The sequence below is a fragment of the Balaenoptera musculus genome, chromosome 16 (assembly GCF_009873245.2).
Source record: "Balaenoptera musculus isolate JJ_BM4_2016_0621 chromosome 16, mBalMus1.pri.v3, whole genome shotgun sequence".
In the NCBI taxonomy this organism is placed as follows: Eukaryota; Metazoa; Chordata; class Mammalia; order Artiodactyla; family Balaenopteridae; genus Balaenoptera; species Balaenoptera musculus.
Genome location: NC_045800.1, coordinates 78,874,742 through 78,898,267, shown reverse-complemented (window position 1 = coordinate 78,898,267; position 23,526 = coordinate 78,874,742). Strand labels below are relative to the sequence as shown.

The window sequence follows — 23,526 nt, the reverse complement described above, 5'->3', positions numbered from 1 at the left end:
AAGCTTGAAGTATTAAAAATTTGAATGAGTGCTAGCTCTGTGTGCGTGAATACAGGTGTCCCTGCTGGGTGCTGATACAAAGGTGAATAAGAGAAGACTAGGGGCTACTGTGTTCACTTTGTGGTTCTTTGATTCATAATATGTATACCTGCGGGCATATAAAAGCCTGGGGAACCAGTTGTGGGCCTTCCATTTGCAATGGAATGTAATGGAATTTGTCTTTTTTTAAAATTTTTATTTTAAAAAATTTTTTGGCTGAATTGGGTCTTCGTTGCAGTGCATGGGCTTCCTCTTGTGGTGGCTTCTCTTGTTGTGGAGCACGGGCTCTAGGTGCACGGGCTTCACTAGTTGTGGCATGCAGGCTGAGTAGTTTTGGCTCACGGGCTCTAGAGCGCAGGTTCAGTAGTTGTGGTGCGCAGGCCTAGTTGCTCCACGGCATGTGGGATCTCCCCAGACCAGGGCTTGAGCCCATGTCCCCTGCATTGGCAGGCAGATTCTTAACCACTGCGCCACCAGGGAAGCCTGGAATTTGTGTTTTTACACGAGTTAATTTTAAAGTTCATGGGCAAAATATTTTTACCCTCTATGAACAAAAACTAGTGTTCTGAGCACCTTGTACCTTCAGGAAGTTAAGATATGCCAGTGGGTGTCTCTGGTTCTTTGAATGGTGGGGTGAGTACTTGTGATAAACCAGCAAAGATGGAGACCTGGCATGGTTCTGGGTTCTTGGATCACAGAGCTCCTTGCATCCTTCTCTGTGTACAGCAGTAGTCTATGAAATGTGCTGACTGACAGCATGTTTATGTTCAGTTATCAGAGGTGGAACATCTCCTCTGTTCAAGTAGACATAAATTGTGACCATGGGCTGTCTTTATTTTTCTATGCAATGACTTACTTCCATTTCCATTGTAAGCACCTCAAGTTTCTTTGAATTGCCATCACTGACTGCTGGTTTTTTTGTGTGTGTTCCTGTAGCATTTATATTTGCAAAATATTTTCCAGTCCTTTACAGTTCATCACACTTCCCAGCCAACTCATCGAATTAGGTTCATGGTGCATTGCTTAGGGGAAGAAATAAGCCACATGATTAGCAGAGGCAAACTATTATATATAGGATGGATAAACAACAAGGTCCTACTGTATAGAACAGGGAACTATATTTAATATCCTATAATAAACCATAATGGAAAAGAATATGAAAAAGCATATATGTATAACTGAGTCACTTTGCTGTACAGCAGAAATTAACACAACATTGTAAATCAACTGTACTTCAATAAAATGAAAAATACAGGATAAATCCAAGGAGAAACATGCCAAGACACATATTAGTCACACTATCAAAAATTAAATACAAAGAAAAAATACTAAAAGCAGCAAGGGAAAAGCAACAAATAACATACAAGGCAATCCCCATAAAGTTAACAGCTGACCTTTCAGCAGAAACTCTGCAAGCCAGAATGGTGTGGCAGGACATATTTAAAGTGATGAAAGGGAAAAACCTACAACCAAGATTACTCTACTCAGCAAGGATCTCATTCAGATTCGACGGAGAAATTAAAACCTTTACAGACAAGCAGAAGCTAGGAGAATTAAGCACCACCAAACCAGCTCTACGACAAATGCTGAAGGAACTTCCCTAGGCAGGAAACACAAGACAATGAAAAGACCTACAATAACAAACCCAAAACAATTAACAAAATGGTAATAGGGACATACATATCGATAATTACCTTAAATGTAAATGGATTAAATGCTCCAACCAAAAGACACAGATTGACTGAATGGATACAAAAACAAGACCCGTATATATGCTGTCTACAGGAGACCCACTTCAGACCTAGGGACACATACAGACTGAAAGGGAGGGGATTGGAAAAAGATATTCCATGCAAATGGAAATCAAAAGAAAGCTGGAGTGGCAATTCTCATATCAGACCAAATAGACTTTAAAGTAAAGACTATTACAAGAGACAAAGAAGGACACTACATAATGATGAAGGGATCAATCCAAGAAGAAGATATAACAATTGTAAATATTTATGCACCCAATATAGGAGCACCTGAATACATAAGGCAAATGCTAACAGCCATAAAAGGGGAAATCGACAGTAACACAATCATAGTAGGGGACTTTAACACTCCACTTCCACCAATGGACAGATCATCCAAAATGAAAATAAATAAGGAAACACAAGCTTTAAATGATGCATTAGACAAGATGGACTTAATTGATATTTATAGGACATTCCATCCAAAAAGAACAGAATACACTTTCTTCTCAAGTGCTCATGGACATTCTCCAAGGTAGATCATATCTTGGGTCACAAATCAAGCCTTGGTAAATTTAAGAAAATTGAAATCGTATCAAGGGACTTCCCTGGTGACGCAGAGGTTAAGAATCTGCCTGCCAATGCAGGGGATACGGGTTCGAGCCCTGGTCCGGGAAGATCCCACATGCCATGGAGGAACTAAGCCCGTGCACCACAACTACTGAGCCTGTGCTCTAGAGCCCGTGAGCCACAACTACTGAGCCCGCTCACCTAGAGCCCATGCTCTGCAGCAAGAGAAGCCACCACAATGAGAAGCCCGTGCACTGCAACGAAGAGTAGCCCCCACTCACTGCAACTAAAGAAAGCCTGTGTGCAGCAACAAAGACCCAACACAGCCAAAAATAAATAATAAATTAATTAATTTAAAAAATAAAAAAAATCGTATCAAGTATCTTTTCCAACCACAATGCTATGAGACTAGATATCAGTTACAGGAAGAAAACTGTAAAAAATACAAACACATGGAGGCTAAGTAATACACTACTAAATAACCAAGAGATCACTGAATAAATCAAAGAGGAAATAAAAAAATACATAGAAACAAATGACAATGAAAACACAACAACCCAAAACCTATGGGGTGCAGCAGAAGCAGTTCTAAGAGGGGAGTTTATAGCAATACAGTCATACCTCAAGAAACGAGAAGAATCTCAACAACCTAACCTTACACCTAAAGCAATTAGAGAAAGAAGAACAAAAATACCCCAAAATTAGCAGAAGGAAAGAAATCATAAAGATCAGATCAGAAATAAATGAAAAAGAAATGAAGGACACAATAGCATAGATCAATAAAACTAAAAGCTGGTTCTTTGAGAAGATAAAATTGATAAACCATTAGCCAGACTCAGAGAAGAAAAAAAGGGAAAAGACTCAAATCAACAGAATTAAAAATGAAAAAGGAGAAGTAAAAACTGACACTGCAGAAATACAAAGGATCATGAGAGATTACTACAAGCAACTATATGCCAATAAAATGGACAACCTGGAAGAAATGGACAAATTCTTAGAAAAGCACAACCTTCTGAGAGTGAACCAGGAAGAAATAGGAAATATAAACAGACCAATCACAAGCACTGAAATTGAAACTGTGATTAAAAATCTTCCAACAAACAAAAGCCCAGGATCAGGTGGCTTCACAGGTGAATTCTCTCAAACATTTACAGGGGAGCTAACTCTTCCAAAATATAGCAGAGGGAGGAACACTCCCAAACTCATTCTACAAGGCCACCATCACTGTGATACCAAAATCAGACAAAGATGTCACAAAAAAAGAAAACTACAGGTCAATATCACTGTTGAACATAGATGCAAAAGTCCTCAACAAAATACTAGCAAACAGAATCCAACAGCACATTAAAGGATCATACACCATGATCAAGTGGGGTTTATCCCAGGAATGCAAGGATTCTTCAATATATGCAAATCAATCAATGTGATACACCATATTAACAAATTGAAGGAGAAAAACCATATGATCCTCTCAATAGATGCAGAAAAAGCTTTTGACAAAATTCAACACCCATTTATGATAAGAACCCTCCAGAAAGTAGGCATAGAGGGAACTTACCTCAACATAATAAAGGCCATATATGACAAACTCACAGCCAATATCATTCCCAGTGGTGAAAAACTGACACCATTTCCACTAAGATCAGGAACAGACAAGGTTGCCCACTCTCACCACTATTATTCAACATAGTTTCAGAAGTTTTAGCCAGAGCATTCAGAGAAGAAAAAGAAATAAAAGGAATCCAAATCGGAAAAGAAGAAGTAAAGCTGTCACTGTTTGCAGATGACATGATACTATACATAGAGAATCCTAAAGATGCCACCAGAAAACTACTAGAGCTAATCAATGAATTTAGTAAAGTAGCAGGATACAAAATTAAGGCACAGAAATCTCTTGCATTCCTATACACTAATGATGAAAAATCTGAAAGAGAAATTAAGAAAACACTCCCATTTACCACTGCAACAAAAAGAATAAAATACCTAGGAATAAACCTACCTAAGGAGACAAAAGACCTGTATGCAGAAAACTATAAAACACTGATGAAAGAAATTAAAAATGATACAAACAGATGGAGAGATATACCATGTTCTTGGATTGGAAGAATCAACATTGTGAAAATGACTATACTACCCAAAGCAATCTACAGATTCAACACAATCCCTGTCAAACTACCAATGGCATTTTTCACAGAACTAGAACAAAAAATTTCACAATTTGTATGGAAACACCAAAGACCCTGAATAGCCAAAGCAATGTTGAGAAAGAAAAACAGAGCTGGAGGAATCAGGCTCCTGGACTTCAGACTATACTACAAAGCTACAGTAATTAAGACAGTATGGTACTGGCACAAAAACAGAAATATAGATCAATGGAACAGGATAGAAAGCCCAGAGATAAACCCACGCACATATGGTCACCTTATCTTTGATAAAGGGGGCAAGAGTATACAATGGAGAAAAGACCTCCTCTTCAATAAGTGGTGCTGGGAAAACTGGACAGATACATGTAAAAGAATGAACTCCCTAACACCATACACAAAAATAAACTCAAAATGTATTAAAGACTTAAATGTAAGGCAGACACTATAAAACTCTTAGAGGAAAACATAGGCAGAACACTCTATGACATAAATCACAGCAAGATCCTTTTTGACCCACCTCCTAGAGGAATGGAAATAAAAACAAAAATAAACAAATGGGACCTAATGAAACTTAAAAGCTTTTGCCCAGCAAAGGAAACCATAAACAAGATGAAAAGACTACCCTCAGAATGGGAGAAAATATTTGCAAATGAAGCAACTGACAAAGGATTAATCTCCAAAATATACAAGCAGCTCATGCAGCTCATTATCAAAAAAACAAACAGCCCAATCCGAAAATGGGCAGAAGACCTAAATAGACATTTCTCCAAAGAAGATATACAGATGGCCAACAGACACATGAGAGGATGCTCAATATCACTAATTATTAGAGAAATGCAAATCAAAACTACAATGAGGTATCACCTCACACCTGTCAGAGTGGCCATCATCAAAAAATCTACAAACAATAAATTCTGGAAAGGGTGTGGAGAAAAGGGAACCCTCTTGCACTGTTGGTGGGAATGTAAATTGATACAGCCACTATGGAGAACAGTATGGAGATTCCTTAAAAAACTAAAAACAGAACTACCATATGACCCAGCAATCCCACTACTGGGTATATATCCTGAGTAAACTAATTCAAAAAGAGTCATGTACCACAATGTTCACTGCAGCACTATTTACAATAGCCAGGACATGGAAGCAACCTAAGTGTCCATCGACAGATGAATGGATAAAGAAGATGTGGCACGTACATACAATGGAATATTACTCAGCCATAAAAAGAAACGAAATTGAGTTATTTGTAGTGAGGTGGATGCACCTAGAGTCTGTCATACAGAGTGAAGTAAGTCAGAAAGAGAAAAACAAATACCATATGCTAACACATATATATGGAATCAAAAAAAAAATAGGTTATGAAGAACCTAGGGGCAGGACAGGAATAAAGACAGATGTAGAGAATGGACTTGAGGACACAGGGAGGGGGAAGGGTAAGCTGGGACAAAGTGAGAGGGTGGCATGGACTTATATATACTACCAAATGTAAAATAGATAGCTAATGAGAAGCAGCCGCATAGCACAGGGAGATCAGTTCCGTGCTTTGTGACCACCTAGAGGCATGGGGTAGGAAGGGTGGGAGGGAGACGCAAGAGGGAGGAGATATGGGGATATATGTATACTTATAGCTGATTCACTTTGTTATACAGCAGAAACTAACACACCATTGTAAAGCAATTATACTGCAATAAAGATGTTAAAAAAAACTTAAAAATAAAATGAAAAGAAAAGAAAAGGAAAGAAATAAGCCACAGGAGAGATGAGCTGACTTGCCCACACCAGACGCTGAGCTGGTCACAGAGCCAGGCTTCGGATTTTAGGGTCGCTGTTTTTTAGGGACTGCTAAACTGAGCTGTTGCATGCCGTGTTATCCAGCAGGATCTTGGAGACTAAGCAGAGATCTGTGGGTGGAGAAGAAAGGGCTGCCCACCGTGTCATTAGCTGCCTGGTTATGCCAGTTACGAGAACAGGAGAGCCCCGAATGGACTTCCGAGATACCTGGTAATTGATCGTAGCACATGCAGCATCCTTAGAAGGAACACTCTTCTACTTGCGTACTTCTTGCTTTGATTCAATTTTTAAAATGTCTGTAGTTGAGAAGTCTACTTGGGTGCTTGGTAACCTTGAAGGTTTGGAATTTTTTCAAGATCAGATGATTATTCAGCGTTCACTGTGCTGAACAGTCGGTGACGACTGTTGAGTGACTGCTGGGTCCAGAGAACTGTCCTAATGTTAGTATAAACTCCAGCAGAAACACCTTTTTTTTTTTTTTTTTTTGCAATTTACATTAAAAAAATTTTTTAGGTGTTTTTTTTTAATTGAAGTATAGTTGATTTACAATGTTGTGTTAATTACTGCTGAACAGCAAAGTGATTCAGTTATACATATATATTCTTTTCCATTATGGTTTCTCATAGGATATTGAATATAATTTCCTGTGCTCTACAGTAGGACCTTGTTGTTTATCCATTCTATGTATAATAGCTTACGTCTGCTATTCCCAGCCTCCCACTCCATCCCTCCTCCAACCCCCTCCCCCTTGGCAACCACCAGTCTGTTCTCTATGTCTGTGATCCTGAGAAACACCTTTTAAATCTTTTTAAAGATGGTTGAGTGTCTGAATCTTTCAATTTAAGGTCATTCTGCTGATTTTTCTGATGTGATGCTGGAGTGGCCCATTTTTCTGGGCATTGTGGCATTGTCCAGGCTCACCCAGTGCTATTCCCCCTGTGATTTGTGGGTCAGGGTCTTTCTGGCTGAGGGATGGTGAAGCTTTGTGGTGAACCAGCACACCTGCTTCTGCCAGCCACATGGTTTGCAGGAATTTCTGCCCTCTCAAAGGAGCGGCTCCCTGCCCTTCGGGAGGGCAGTGTGTCCTTTCTTAAATGCTGGAGCTGCCCCCCTTCTCCTCCCTTAACTGGAGATTTTACAAAATGTGTGCATCTTTCCAGACACCCACACCCCGCCTTACTTTTTGAATATTTAAAAAGAACGAGGAAAACGATTAGGAGAGATCCTGGCAAATTGAGAATTTGTGAAGTGGAAAAGAAGACACTGTTATAATGATTATTGTAAATAGAAAAACAAATGGAGCGTTTTTAGAAAATCAACTTAACAGAGCTGTGGTTTTCAACAGTTTTTCATGGGAGGCTGTTCAGAACCATTGTGATAATAGGTCGTGTGGCCCGGCTGGCCTTTGTATTTCTTCTCCTCCTGATAACCTTTTGAATTGTTTCGTAAAGTTGATCATGACAATTTTTTGGTAGCTGGGGAAGTGTCAGGAAGTGAAGGATAAATAATTGCATGGTGTCAAGAGTCAGAAATGGAATCCGAGTTCTGAGCCACGACTGTGGGCTGGACAGGGCTCCACCTGTCCTCCCTGCTCCCTCTCAGGGACCACTGCCCCCTGCTCACCTGGGGCTCAGTTGTCCCACCCATAGGATGCAGGCCAGGAATCCCCATGCTAGCCACTTGATGTCTTTACCCTCTGAGAACAGTAAGTGATAAGCAAACTCAAAATTGTAGAACACTCTGATGATGCCCCAAACCTGTTTAGACCTGATAGACAATGCTGTTTTTCTTTTTTTTGATGTATAGTTGATTTACAATGTTGTGTTAATTTCTGCTGTACAGCAAAGTGATTCAGCTACATATATATATATATATATATATATATATATATACTTTCTTTTTTTTTTTTTTTTTTAATTTTATTTATTTATTTATTTATGGCTGTGTTGGGTCTTCGTTTCTGTGCGAGGGCTTTCTCCAGTTGCGGCAAGCGGGGGCCACTCTTCATCATGGTGCGCGGGCCTCTCACTATCGCGGCCTCTCTTGTTGCGGAGCACAGGCTCCAGACGCGCAGGCTCAGTAGTTGTGGCTCACGGGCCTAGTCACTCCGCGGCATGTGGGATCTTCCCAGACCAGGGCTCGAACCTGTGTCCCCTGCATTGGCAGGCAGATTCTCAACCACTGCGCCACCAGGGAAGCCCCACTTTCTTTTTTATATTCTTTTCCATTGTGGTTTATCTCAGGATACTGAATATAGTTCCCTGTGCTAGACAGTAGGACCTTGTTGTTAACCATTCTATATATAATAGTTTGCATCTGCTAACCCCAGACTCCCAGTGACAAGGCTGTTTTATAATCAGTGGATTTAAAAGCTGAAAATCATTCAGGCTTGCCTACCCTGAGCTTCATGCTGCGGGCTCTGCCCGAACGTCCCAGCCCTCAGTAAACCCTGTTCTATTTTGTTCAGAAACGCCCCGTGGCTGTAGTGAGTCTCCGTGTTAGGAAATGTGACCTCTAATTAGTATTTTATGCAGTTATTATGAAAATAAAAGCTGGTTAACAGAGTATAAAAGAAATTGATAGCTGTTGTGTTGCCAGATTTTTGTTTGGAGAAAATGGAATAGTAAATTGAACAGGGATAGTCTTATAGGAGCCAGCCCAACCCTAGAGCCTTATTGCTAGAAGAATTAATAATTAACTGATGGTATGAAATGAACTCAAACTCAGAGAACCGTGTCAGATTCAGGATTGATCTTTTTGGTCCTTATTTGTGTCTCCAGGTGATAATCTCTTCCAGGTAGAGATGCAAACTTGTGTTATTTAAACAATATATATAATCACAGATATTACTCATGTTGATTAAAAGACCTTGTTTTCCCTTCTCTCTTTGGAATAGTCTACAATGTACGTTGTTGTGTCTGTAGAATTCATTGACTTAATTAACTTAAAAAGAAACCAAATACAAATGCATAACGTTCAGTAACTCAAGCTTATCTCAATATTTCAGTGAGGACATAAGTGCTTTTTTTTTTTTTTTTCTGCTCTGCATGGCCTGTGGGATCTCATTTTCCTGATCAGGGATCAAACCCACGTCCCCTGCAGTGGAAGCACAGAGTCCTAACCATTGGACCACCAGGGAAGTCCCTTTTTTTTTAATAAGTGCTTTTTTGCCATTAAGCACATTGTACTGATTGTCATGGCATATAATTTAACTTTGAGAAAGACAGTGGTCTTAGAATTCCTATGGACTTGGGACTTTGCTAGTATGTTCTTCAAGGAAGAAGGTATGGCCTCTGAATGGGGGTAGCAATTCTTGCTAACAGATATTACTAGAAAACTCCTCCAACTGACATTTTTCTTTCTTTTTCTTTTTTTTAATTTTTATTTTATATTGGAGTGTAGTTGATTTACAATGTTGTGTTTCAGGTGTACAGCAAAGTGATTCAGTTATACGTATACATGTATCCATTCTTTTTCAGATTCTTTTCTCATATAGGTTATTACAGAATATTGAGTAGAGTTCCCTGTGCAATACAGTAGGTCCTTGTTGATTATCTATTTTATATATAATAGTGTGTCTATGTTAATCCCGAACTCCTAATTAACCCCTCCCCCCAACCTTTCCTCTTTGGTAACCACAAGTCTGTTCTCTATGTCTGTGAGTCTGTTTCTGTTTTGTAGATAAGTTCATTTGTATCATATTTTAGATTCCAGATATAAGTGATATGATATTTGTCTTTCTCTTTCTGACTTACTTCACTTAGTATGATAATCTCTAGGTCCACCCATGTTGCTGCAAATGGCATTATTTCATTCTTTTTTATGGCTGAGTAACATTCCATTGTATATATGTACTACATCTTCTTTATCCTTTATTCTGTCGATGGACATTTAGGCTGCTTCCGTGTGTTGGTTATTCCAACTGACATTTTTCTCAACCACCGTGTTTCAGGGGTTGAGGAGCATTTTCTGGATCCCTAGATTATGTTCAGGAAGATAACGGGGCAGCGACCGCTGATTGTTTGAGTATCCTTCAGACTTATCCCAGGAATACATAATACTGTAAGTCACAGGCACATGGCCTTAACCCCCAGGCCCTCTTCCTCTGCTCCCTGTGTTTGGAGAGTTTCAGTACCATGACCAGAGAGGGTCCTGTATGAGCAGGGAGACCAGTCTGCACCCACAGGACTGTCCATCCTGGCCAGTGACTCATGGGTTATGATTCTGTATGTTTCAGGAAGAAATGCTAATATTTGCTCCCGTTGCCTAAGGAATATACAAAGTGAGACAGTGACTCCCATGCCTTTCCGTCTTTTCCTCTGTGACTTGAACACTCATTCCCTTAGCTTTTTTTTTTTTTTAATATATACATATATATTTATTTATTTTTATTGAAGTCTAATTGATTTACAATGTTGTGTTAATTTCCGGTATACAGCAGAGTGATTCAGTTATACATATGTATCTATTTTTCAGATTCTTTTCCTTTAGAGGTTATTACAAAATATTGAGTAGAGTTCCCTGTGCTATATAATAGGTCCCTGTCGGTTATCTATTTTAGATATAGTAGTGTGTATCTGTTAATCCCAAACTCCTAATTTATCTCTCCCCCCACCGTTTCCCCTTTGGTAGCCGTAAGTCTGTTTTCTATGTCTGTGAGTCTACTTCTGTTTGGTATATAAATTCATTTGTATCACTTTTTATCTTTAGATTTTACACGTAAGCAATGTCATGATATTTGTCTTTCTCTGTCTGGCTTACTTCACTTAGTATGATCATCTCTAGGTCCATCTTTCCCTTACCTTTGTCGTGAGCGTCTTTGAAGGGTGAGAACAACTGGAAGCGTCAGCCCTTCCTGTCGGCAGGTGGACGGTTCGTGCTTTCCCATCTTGGTTCTCTTTGTGTGGCTCTGAGAGGTTTTTTTTATGTGTTTATTTTCAAGATGCAAAAAGTGTATGTATTTATCACTAGGTGAACAGGGGCAGGGAAGAAGCTCTTCTCTAGGAGAGAGGTAGAGGAAGATTTGAGTTGGAAGCAAGGGAGGAAGTTGGAGAACCTCAAATGTGATGAGGCAGCTTCTGAGGTGAGCTCTGGGCTGGGGAGACGTTGGCCTCTTTCCTTGAGGGTCTCTGTCTGGTTTGTAACACCATGTCTCTTAAGAAAGGACACCTGCCTTCCTAATCTGGTTTGAACCAAGGAGCCTCCCTCCGAAACCACATTGGACCTACCTTGGTTCCATTTCATTTCTCCCAGATTTAGTTCACAGGGACCTTAGCGATGCATGTTGCCATCAAAGAGCAAGAAAATCCACAAAGAAGTCTTTTTTTTTTTTAATTAATTAATTTTATTTTTGGCTGCACTGGGTCTTCATTGCTGCGCGCGGGCTTTCTCTAGTTGTGGTGAGCGGGGGCTACTCTTTGTTGCTGTGCGAGGGCTTCTCATTGCAGTGGCTTCTCTTGTTGCGGAGCACGGGCTCTAGGCGCGTGGGCTTCAGTAGTTGTGGCTGGCGGGCTCTAGAGCACAGGCTCAGTAGTTGTGGAGCACGGGCTTAGTTGCTCCGCGGCATGTGGGATCTTCCCGGACCAGGGCTCAAACCCGTGTCCCCTGCATTGGCAGGCGGATTCCCAACCACTGTGCCACCAGGGAAGTCCCCACAAAGAAGTCTTTTAGGTACAATGTGTGGGATTTTGTTGCTGCTGTGGTGGCTTTTGTTTTTATCTCCTCCACGATTAGCGGGATTTTCACAGAAGCGGAGGACAATGGGGAAGGCATAGGAACAGTCTCTGTAGGCCATGGTAATGGAAACTGTAAATAGAATGAAAATTAAACAGTCTAATAAAGATTAAAATTCCTTTTCAGAGTGCACTGGCCTCTTTGCAAGCTATTATCACAGAGCCTTGGGGTCCTTTTTCACATTTAAGTTGGTTAGTTACCACCTTTATTGGCTCTTCGGAATACTCATTAAAGAAAGCGAAACTTCATTAGGCTTAACTGACAAAATTGACCTGGTAGATTCAGTTCATTCTCTGCATTTGCACAGCTGAATAATTACCTGTGGTAAGTTACCTTCATCGCATGCATGCCTATAAGAAGGTGGTATCCAGCAGATGTTCACAGTGTTCCATAGTGGGGGTCAGGAAACCTGCACTGATCTCATGAAAAGCTTTGGGGTTCTATCCAGAAGTGCTTCTGATACTTATATTATGAAGGGGCTTAAATAACATGGTAATAAGTTAAGGTAATTTACACCAGCAATATTTGCCCATTTTTAATTAGAGTATAGATAAAGATAATTCAATAAATATTTTATATCATTATATTTTTTTCTCTGTCAATTCCATAACCCTCTGTTCTCTTGTGCCTTCCCCAAAAGGTTAGGTATATGGTTAGTCTTGGTATTGTGAAAAAAAGAAAAACAAACAGAAAACCTTTAGAGTAGTTTTGCTTGCTGAAAATGGGGCTTGGGAAGTTTTTCACTGTATGAACCTAGTTGTCTGGAAGCAACCTAAATGTCCATCCAAGGAGCTAGTTAGAAAATAAAGTATGGTATAGTCACGACAGTGGAATACTATGCAGCCATAAAAAGGAATGCTCTTTGCTGATATTGAATGACCCTAGGTTATAGTTTTCTTTAAAAATATAAAAAAGCCAGGTGCAGAACAATGTGTATATTATGATTTGTGTTAAAGGGATAGAAAAAAAATGTGTGTGTCTGTGTGTTTATGTATGTATACAATATTGTTGAAGAGAAACACAAGACACTGAATCTCTATGTTGTTCCCTCTGGGGAAGGGAACTTGGTGGCTGGGAACAGGAGTGAGAGGGAGGCTTTCCACTTTATGCCTTTTTGAACCACTTGAATTTTGAACCCAGGTAATAATAGACTCTTGTTAATAATCTTAGCTTCAAAAAACAAAATTTGATTATGTATAGTAGCACTGTCCAATAGAACTCTCTGTGATGCTGGAAGTGTTTTGTACACATCTGCACCATCCAGTACAGATGTGCTTGTACACATGTGGCTTTTGAACACTCGAAAGATGGCTTGTACAGCTGGGAAACTAAAATTTTAATTTCCTTTCATTTTAATTAATTACATTTAAATAGCCAAGTATGGTTACTGGCTACCATATTGATTGGGTGCAGACCTAGAGTATATGACTTAGAGTATCTCTTCTGTTTAGACCTGACTAAAGTTTAGATGTGTTTTAGGAGAAATAACTATTAGTTTCGGCTCTCACATTAACATTTATTATTGGAAATCCAAGAAAATACCTACATTTTCTTTTTGTCCTAGAATTTAATGCCATCACATATTTCTTTTTCTTAAATTTATTTTATTGAAGTACAATTGATTTACAGTGTTGTGTTTATTTCTGCTGTACAGTAAAGTGATTCAGTTATACATCTTTATTCATTCTTTTTCATGTTCTTTTCCATTATGGTATATCACAGAATATTGAATATAGTTCCCTGTGCTATACAGTAGGACCTTTATTTTTAACATCTTTATTGGAGTATAATTGCTTTACAATGGTGTATTAGTTTCTGCTTTATAACAAAGTGAATCAGCTATACGTATACATATATCCCCATATCCCCTCCCTTTTGAGTCTCCCTCCCACCCTTCTAGGTGGTCACAAAGCACCGAGCTGATCTCCCTGTGCTATGCAGCTGCTTCCCACTAGCTATCTATTTTACATTTGGTAGTGTATATATGTCCATGCTACTCTCTCACTTCATCCCAGAGTAGGACCTTGTTCTTTATCCATTCTCTATATAATAGTTTGCATCTGCTAACCCCAAACTCCCAATCCATCCCTCCCCCAGCTCCCTTCCCCCTTGACAACCAGAAGTCTGTTATCTGTATCTGTGAGTCTCTTTCTGTTTTGTAGATCAGTTCATTTGTGTCCTATTTTAGATTCCACATATAAGTGATATCACATGGTATTTGTCTTTCTCTTTCTGACTTACTTCACTTAGTATGATCATCTCTAGGTCCATCCACGTTGCTGCAAATACTATCACATATTTCTTGAAATAAGTGCCCATCAGTCAGATTTGAAAATCCTTTTTGTTACCCAGAAAAATCATTTTTATGGAAAACTGTGTCTTTTTGTAGTCTTACTTGGAAAAACTCTATTTTTGAGAGGTTCATCTTCTCATCTATAACACAAACCCTGTTTGTCTGTCTCTCTGCAGCGTAATGTGCCGGCACTTTGTTCCGGAGCCCAGCAGCTGTTGTGTGACAAGGGCACAGTTTGCATTCTTAGCCAGCAGCTGCCAGAAGCATTTCTAATCTGGTTTTGGCAGGAAATAGTGCACAAGTGGAAACCAAGTTAAAAGAAGTTTGAAAAATAAACAGAATGACTTTGGATGCCACTTAGTATATAGTTCATCTTTCTGCTTAATATTGCCCTAGTTATTTGTTAACATGACTAGCCTCTGAGCCCTTCCAGGGCAGGGCTGTATCTAACTGTCTTTGAAATCCGGGCTCTAGCCCAGGACCTGGAATATGCCAGTAGGAGTTCATTATTATTGCTACTACTACTATTATTATTATTAATGATTGACTATACTGCAAATTTGTTTAATTAATTCAGTTACTTTTTTAAAACTGTTGTTCATCCAGGATAAACTAGTTGTAGATAATTAGTGGTTATGGGTTCCTCTTCTCTTCCCCTTTCTACTGCACAATGCTGCCCACCCTCTGCTCTAAAGTACGACATTTTGAACATTCTTTAAGCATAATTTATTCATCCATTCTGCAAGCACGCTGATTTTTGTTGTATGCAGGGAATAAGCACATCCTAATTTCCTACAGAATAAGAGGTTTTCAGAAGGCAAAGGCATAGGTGTAAACATGGTATCTTTTAAAAAATTTTTATTATTTTTTTAATTGAAGTATAGTTGATGTACAATGTTGTGTTAGTTTCAGGTATACAGCACAGTGATTCAGTTATATATATATAATATATATATATTCTTTTTTAGATTCCTTTCCCTTATAGGTTATTATAAAATATTGAGTGTAGTTCCCTGTGCTATACAGTAGGTCCTTGTTAGTTATCTATTTTATATATAGTAGTGTGTATATGTTAATCCCAAATGTGGTACCTTTCTAAACCGAAGGCAAAAATTCCTCAGGTGGTTAGACCCAATAAATGATTTTTTTTTTGTCTCTAAAGAGGAAAGTTTATTAAAATCTTGCCTTCAGGCCTCAAATCATGCTTTCCATCCAATTCGGTCTGCTTTCTCTCGAAGGTCCAAGATGCCCCAGCCTCGTGTTCTCCCCAGGATGTGTAAGATGTCAGGCCTGGTCCATGTGGAGGGGCTCTGAGTGCTGACGGGGCTGTGCTCAGCACTGTTTGCTTCTCGTTGCAGACCTTCACTGCCTGGTGTAACTCCCACCTCAGGAAAGCTGGCACTCAGATCGAGAACATCGAGGAAGACTTCCGGAATGGCCTTAAGCTCATGCTGCTTTTGGAAGTCATCTCAGGTGAGTCTTAAACATTTTTCGTACGTGTTATACCCAATCTTACACGTACTTCTATGTCCGAGCAGTAGATACGCATCTGTTGTTTTTTTTTTTTTTAAAAAAAAAAAAAAAAAAGCTCCCTTTGAACCTGGCTGGGGGAGATGGTATTGCTGACAAAGCAAACCTTTCCAAAGAGCAGTCTGCCTGGAGTTATTTTTCTGTTCTAAAAAAGGAGTGAATTCTGTTTAAAATTGACTTATTAAAATCATGTTTCTACCACCCACTTCGAAACAGAATAAGAGAAGAGAAAATGACATTTATATGACTGCCCACCAGGCTGTCCTCTCCACTAAGTCCAGCTAGTGTGTATTCCAGAAATTGTCTTTCACACCAAAGGCCAGTGTACATGTTGGCTTAACTCTGAAAACAGGAGTTAAAGTCCCCAAGGGGTTATCCTTTGCCCTGAATTTCAGCTGGCTGGTTTAGACTTTGGACTGGAGAGTGGATCAGGCTTAATTAAAGAGGTGTGAGTGGGAAGGATGAAGGCAGGTCGGCCCTGATCCAGGTATCTTCGTAACTCCACGTCTGAGATGAGCCCTGTGATTTGAATGAAGCTCCCTGACTTTCTCCCACAGCTGGTCCGCACCTCTGAATGCTGCAAGGGCACCAACCAGCTTCTTTCTTACTCATTCGTACTTTGGCTCAAAGACCAAACCGGACTCTCCCAGCAGATCTGAAAAGCATATGGCCTTAATAGCACAGCTCCCCTCTGGTCCATTTGACCTTGAAAGTACTGTGATTTACAGAAACCAAGAACACATAAGGAACAGTCAAATAATGATTCCCATTTAAGGAGGGCACGGACTCTGAATTTTGGCATCTTGATTCTGCATCAAGGGTCTCCTTTCTCTGTGCCTACACGATTCTTTCTTCATCCAACAGGGGAAAGGCTGCCCAAACCTGACCGAGGAAAAATGCGATTCCACAAAATCGCTAACGTCAACAAAGCCTTGGATTACATAGCCAGCAAAGGCGTGAAGCTGGTGTCCATCGGGGCGGAAGGTAAATGGGGTGTGATGGGAATGACCCTGACCATGCACAGATCTCCCCCTGGGGCAGTGGGCCTGCAGCTGGGTGCCTGCTTCCTTCCCCCCCTTCCTTCCCCCCCTTCCTTCCCCCCATCTCCTGTGTCAGCCTCTCTTGCCAGGCTCCCCGTAGGCACCATGAACGGGAGACAAGGCTCTAGGATCATTTGTACAGAATAGAGTCAAGGGAGTTCCCTGGTGGTCCAGCGGTTAGGACTCCAAGCTTCCACTGCAGGGGCCGCAGGTTCGATCCCTGGTTGGGGAACTAAGATCACACATACTGCATGGTGTGGACAAAAAAAAAAAAAAAAAAGAGTCAAATATGATGCTGTCTTTTTCAAACTGATCATCCAAATGAGAAAGAACTTGTACATCCCAGTGACTCTTAATTAGAACTAATAGGAAGGATCTCCATTCTCTGTGGGAGATTGGGAGTCCTGGTGAGTCTGGCAGGAGCTGAGACTGCCCTACCTCTCATTCTATACAACTGAGCCCGAGAACCTGCCAATTGGGGAGCTCCGGAAGAGGGATCGGGGTAAAGATGATCCAGTGTTCTCTCTGTTTGATTATTTAGGACCTTGGCTCATCTAGTCTTTAAACCTTGGAAACCCCTGGGTTGTTTTCAGTGACTTTGCATATGCAAGCTTTGTGTTCATTATTAACTCATAACTCATTTAAACTGGAGACGTTTGGTTATGAATACCACATTTATAACTAGACACGCTGCAACGCTTACAAAAACAGAAACTGGTCTTTCCATATGTATATCTTCCAGTAGTTCTGAAGTCAAAACTTTATAGGAGACTCATAACTTATAGGAAAACTTTATGTGCTGATAATGTTATCTTTACCCTCATTTGTTGATGTTTTTTCTTACCTAAAGAAATTGTTGATGGCAACGTGAAGATGACGCTGGGTATGATCTGGACCATCATCCTGCGCTTTGCTATTCAGGATATTTCCGTTGAAGGTAAAGGACAGGGTTAAAAACCTGATGGTATTAAGACACTTAGCGTAATTTGTAAATTGAGCTGATGAAGTTGAATTTGGATAGGCTTTTGTAAAATTGAACAGTCACTGACAGGATTGAATGAAAGATACGTGACTTGGGTTTTCACAAATTTTCTATTTCTATGAAAAAAAGACCCCAGCAATGCTGTTTCATTCATGGGAGTACAGTCATTTTGGAAAAGATGAGTACATGTTCAGAACAGAAGTCACTTTTTAAAATGAGCATTTTTTGAGCTTCCTTATTGCTTATTATACTAGTAGGTTCATGACTATAACAGTTCTTTAGACTGTTATATCTTGAAACGCTTGAAACGCTTTCCTTCAAGTGCTGAAAGATAATCGATTGAAATCTGCGTTTGTTCATTTGTTCTTTCTTTTTTTCTCTCTCTCCCCTCCCTCCCTCCCTCCCTCCCTTTTTTTTTTTAAACAAAATCTCTATTGTCATCGTGTCTTTTGGCCCAGTAACTGTTCCATCGTTGTAACATAACCCTAATCCTCGGCACTGCCACTGAAGGTGCAGATCTTTAGTCTTTTACGCCCACTGCACTCCAGAATATTTTGATGAATTCAGCACTGTCGAAAGTGTCAAATTGACATTCCTAAAATTAGAACTTGGCCTATTTAGCACTCAAATCACAAAAGGTATAGCTGCAGAACATACTTGGGACTTCCCTGGTGGCACGGTGGTTAAGACTCTGCCCTCCCAATGCAGGGGGCCTGGGTTCGTTCCCTGGTCAGGGAACTAGATCCTACATGCATGCTGCAACTAAGAGTTCACATGCCACAACTAAGACCCAGCACGACCAAATAAATTAAAAAAAAAAAAAAAAGAACGCACTTAAGGGTGGTCTGACTTGTCCAACCAGGCAGTCTCCTCTAACTTTGTCACCTAGAAGGCAACCACGCCCCCAAATGGTCAGGGCTGGGAGCGTGGTTCATAATTCTGTCCAGGAATTTACTTATGCCCTCTAAAAATCAAACTAAGATATAATGATATTAAAACCTCAAGAATTCAGGCTCAGGAATAACAGCCAGCTCGAATTTATGAAGAGTCTGAATTTGAAAACTTTCATACAATGTACTCTTATTAAGGTACATTTCTTTCATGCTAGTGAAAATAATAATCTGCTTTTTAAAAGTTCCTGCTTTATTAAAAAAGAATAGTTTGTAATCATTTAATCAATTTTATATACTTTGGCATTTAAATATTTAAGCAGTTGAGCCCACCTGATAGAAGAAATATTATTTTTAAAAATCTTGTTCACACCACTGCATTTGCTACACTAGCAAATCCTTTTCCCACAGATATTACAGAGGTGAGCTTGACCTCAGGTTTTCTTCTGATTGGTTACAGATTTCAAATTAGTGATAATACTAATTGAAAACTTAATTCTGTTTCAAATGTAACTATGAATGGTGTGATCCATTAGGGGTTCCCCGATTTTTTATTTATGTGCACAAGATAAGATAATCAAATCATAGTATTTCGTAAAACATCATGATAGAAAGATATACTAATCTGCTTTTCAAAAGACTAAGAAATAAACATTCAAAAGTGTGATATCACTGACAAGGTGCTTAAATCTCTTCAAGCAGAAGTCTTCCAGTGTCCCACACAGCAGATGAAGTTAGTTTGCTAACTTATATTTTTATTTGTTTTACTTCCATGGAGTCATTTCTTAACAACCTCACTTAATTTCTGTAAATCTACAGAAAACTTGTCTAATTTATTTTGATGATGTATATTATGTAGGAAAATGACATTGTTATTAAACTGAATTCTTTGAGGAGCCAGTCTCCGTCAACAGAATGATGGACCTCTTCAAAGAAGGAAAATGAGAGATTGACATACCTGTTGGTGAGGGCAGTGCAGAGATGCCCAAGTAGATGGGGCTCCTTGGTGCATCCTATGGTTTTTCATGATGGAATAACCAATGACACTACCTATTTATGACATGCTTTTTATACCCACCGTCAGGGTTCTGTGTGTGGACTTCTCAGGTTTAACCTACACCTGCGGGGGTGAGGCGGAGGTACCACAGTCATGTACTATTTGGCACAGGCTTGTAACCTTTTGCTGAATGCCTCAGAATGGACTTGGGGTGGGAGAAAGTCAGCTTTGTTAGAGTAGCCAATTCAATAAGGAAAAAAATTTGTTCCACATTCATAGCCTAAGAGTGTTCAGACGTATTCAGACAGAAATTAAGTGAAACTCAATAACTTATAAATCTAAGCTTAAGTGGCAGTTGTAAGCTTGTATTGATCTACTTTACCTCTGTTTACTTTTCTAATCTAAGTGCCATTTAAACTTTATAAAAAAGTTTGGATTATTTCCTCCTGTTATACTTTTTCTTACTAATTCCGTTGGCCGGGACCCCAAAGGCAGGCAATTGTGTGTATAGCAGAACAACTGGATATGGAGTTCCATATTTCGATATCTATACCAGTTAATATTTTAATAAAGTCTTAGAACTTTCAGTCGTTTTCCTTAACAGGAATTTGCTAGATAAGAGACATGATCAGGAATCATTCAAATTATTCTTAGAGCTTGTGGAAGTTTGCGAGGGGCGGGGGGGGTGTTTCATATGGGTTATGGGTCAAAGAAAAATCTGAACTAGAAATGGACAATTTAGGTAAATAATTACAGCATACTTACTTTGATTTGAAAAAATCAACTTAAGCTCTTACTGAAATGGAAGGCCAGGTCCCAATGTTGGTTAGGAGTCCACATGTTCATAGGAGCTTTCTAAATTGTTAAGATGTAAATACAAGCAGAATCCCAGTTATGTAAGTGGCTCTTAGGAGCTGTTTGGATGTATAAAACTTTGGGTCCTCTAAGAAGCAAGTGCTAAGATGGTGTTAGAAGTTGTCTTAGTCTGTTCAGGCTGCCATACAAAATACCATAGACTGGGTAGCTTAAACAACAGAAATTAATTTTCTTACAGTCCTGGAGCCTGGAAGTCCAAGATCGGGGTGCCAGCATAGTTAGTTTCTGGTGAGGGCTCTCTTCTTGCCTTGTAGATGGCTGCCTTTTCTCTGTGTCCTCACACGGCAGAGAAAGAAAGGGAAGGGAGAAGGGGGGTGGAGGGAAGAGAGGGAGAGAGAGAGAGATTGAGCAAGCACTCTGTTGTCTCTTCTTATAAGGGCACTAATTCCATCATGAGGGCCCCACCCTCACGACCTCATCTAACCCTAATTACCTCCCAAAGGCTCCATCTCTAAATGTCATCACATTGGGGGTTAGGGCTTCAGTCTATGAATTTGAGGGGGACACAGACATTCCATCCATAGCAGAAATGCAAGAGATTTGTTGGGGGAAATGCCTGTGGAGGATAAGGGTGGGGAGAAGCAGGAGATGGCAGAGTCCCTTCAGGCATAGCGCCTGGCTGACACCCGTGCTGGGGAAGGAAAGGCTTGAGAAAGAAGAATCTCATTCTGCAAAGTGGTCCTCAGGCAGGGTCAGCGGGCCAATGGGGAGTCCTTCAGCCTCAGTTGTTCTCAGAGGAGTCCCATGTGTGGCAGGAATGGCCCAGCTCTGGTGCCTCTCCCTCACTCGGTCTGTGGCTGGATTAGCCCTGAAGAAGTGTGGCCTCTGGGGAATGCAGGGGCGGATTCAGAGTGTGGCAGCTGGGACATCAGTTCTGTCCTGTGTTCCCTGCAGCGGGACATCTGCGCAGCACGTCTTCATGGCTGCCACAGGGGTGGTTGCTTTCTTAACTTGGTCAGAACCCAAGTGGCCAAACTTGGAATTTGCCAATAAAAGCCTTCAAGTATTTTAAAATCAGTGGGTAAGGGAGTACATTTCAGACACAGTGGCCTCTGTGAATTCCATTTACCTAAGAATATAAATTATAAATGAGATAAATGAAGGGATAGTTAGGTCATAAATTATGCACATTAAAACAAATTTTCATCCGAAAGGTACGTTACCAGTAACCCTGAAGTCCAGTTTTGTATTCATCATGTCATAACTTGCTGTTGCTCCTGCACTGTCCTTTTCAAGTCCCTTCAAGTGGCCTCAGAAGTCAGTCCCGGGGAGCAAGGTTCCAGCTCCATCCTCTTGCAGAGACTGGAGAAGAGAGGTTGCCTTTGGCGTTGGCCCCCTGGGAGGTCTCTTTAGCAAGTGACTAGAAGTTGGGTGAGTGAGCAGTAAGGGTGAGTGTTTCCCCGTGGACACTTTTTCTTGGCTGTCATTACAGAAACCTCTGCCAAAGAAGGTCTGCTGCTTTGGTGTCAAAGGAAGACCGCTCCTTATAGAAATGTGAACATTCAGAACTTCCACACCAGGTGCGCAACCAGGGCCCTGGGGTCCTTGTATTCTCTTTGGAATCCAGGTTGGCAGGGAGAACAATATTTATTTACTCCTGTGTCTCCTCCTCCTGTCTGACGCGCGTTTTCTGTATGTAGCAGAACTCAGGCTCTAGAACGATTGATGCTTAGGGTCTCTCAGGGGAAAACGTTGGATTAAGGTTTGGGAGGCTGGCACTGTTTATAAGTGAGTATCATGCAGGGATGCGGCAGGGATGGATTCTCAGTGACAAGGAGACACCGTAGCAGGGTCTGCATATCCCACATACGAGCTCCACCCCATCCCTCCTCTCTGTCGTGCCCAAAAGATGCTTCGTCAGTCAGCTTTGTAGGCTGGGATTGGAGAGAAGTAGGCAAATCATGTTTGAAAAACTATAGGGAACTGGATGAAGAAAATCCAGATATAATCTGAGAGCATGATATTGTCCCTTGCTTCAGTCTTTTTTTCTCGTGCAGATATTTTGTCAGGTGTTTATATTTTCTCCCTCTGTGTGGTGGGTTACCCGTGAATATAAATGGGTCACTGGCCCCCATAGATCAGAGAAAAGAAATGAAGGATATGGACGAGCCACCAGGACAGACTGGGGAGGTTATCTAGGTAGATAAGTATTATTAGGCCCTGAGCCACACCCTGAGTGCACACAGGTGAGGAGGAGGCTTCCTGTTCGTACATCATGCCGTCAGGGTGTGGGACCTGCCCGGTGAATGTCTCAGGGCCCAGCCTGACCTCCCACTCACCTTCTTGCTTTTCTTCTTCTGGCCCGAGATGGGCCCGAGCCCTTCGACAGTGTGGCCCCAGGGGCTTCCGTCTTCCCCGACCCTTCGGGGCACAGGCTCCTGGTCTTCAGTGAGCCCGCAGGCTCCTGGTCTTCAGTGAGCCCGCTGCCCATCAATTGGGAGCTCGTAGCCTGGGGGTGTCTGGGCACGGTGAGCGCTGGTGTCTCTGGGCAGACAGACTGGAAATCCAAACCCTCCCTGCTAAGTCCCTCAGCTGCCTACACGTCTTTGCCTTTAAAAGAAGAAACCCCAAACAAAAAGGAACCTTATGAAGAAAGATAGAGGAGAACCGGGGAGCACTGAGTATACTAAGGGGCGTGCTCTTGGAGGAAAGTGTGTCCTGGGCATTTCTGGGTGGACGTCCTTGTGTCTGTCTGTCGGGCAGACTCTGGGGGTCAAGTCTAGAATGGAGACTTGGGGAAGAGAGGAGGAAGCCGGGCCTGCTGGGCACTGAGGGAGGAGGGGGACAGTAGGGGGCACCTTCCCTGCAGTCCCTGCCAGTTCTCCCAGCACGACAGGGACCAGGGCAGGATGCGGCGGGGGTGGGGAGAGGTTAGGGGGAGTGAGTCCCAGGCAAGGCTGGGCCTGAA

At 41.0% G+C, this 23,526-nt stretch overlaps 1 protein-coding gene across 1 annotated transcript in view; it reads left to right on the top strand.

The window, feature by feature from the left end:
* Window positions 1–23,526, top strand: part of ACTN2 (actinin alpha 2) — a 75,408-nt gene that overhangs the window by 18,135 nt on the left and 33,747 nt on the right. Inside the window, exons 2-5 of the mRNA XM_036828222.1 lie at window positions 15,662–15,776; window positions 16,698–16,817; window positions 17,724–17,810; window positions 22,051–22,138. Of these exons, the coding sequence (XP_036684117.1) occupies window positions 15,662–15,776; window positions 16,698–16,817; window positions 17,724–17,810; window positions 22,051–22,138 (410 nt within the window). The remainder of the gene's footprint in view (window positions 1–15,661; window positions 15,777–16,697; window positions 16,818–17,723; window positions 17,811–22,050; window positions 22,139–23,526) is intronic.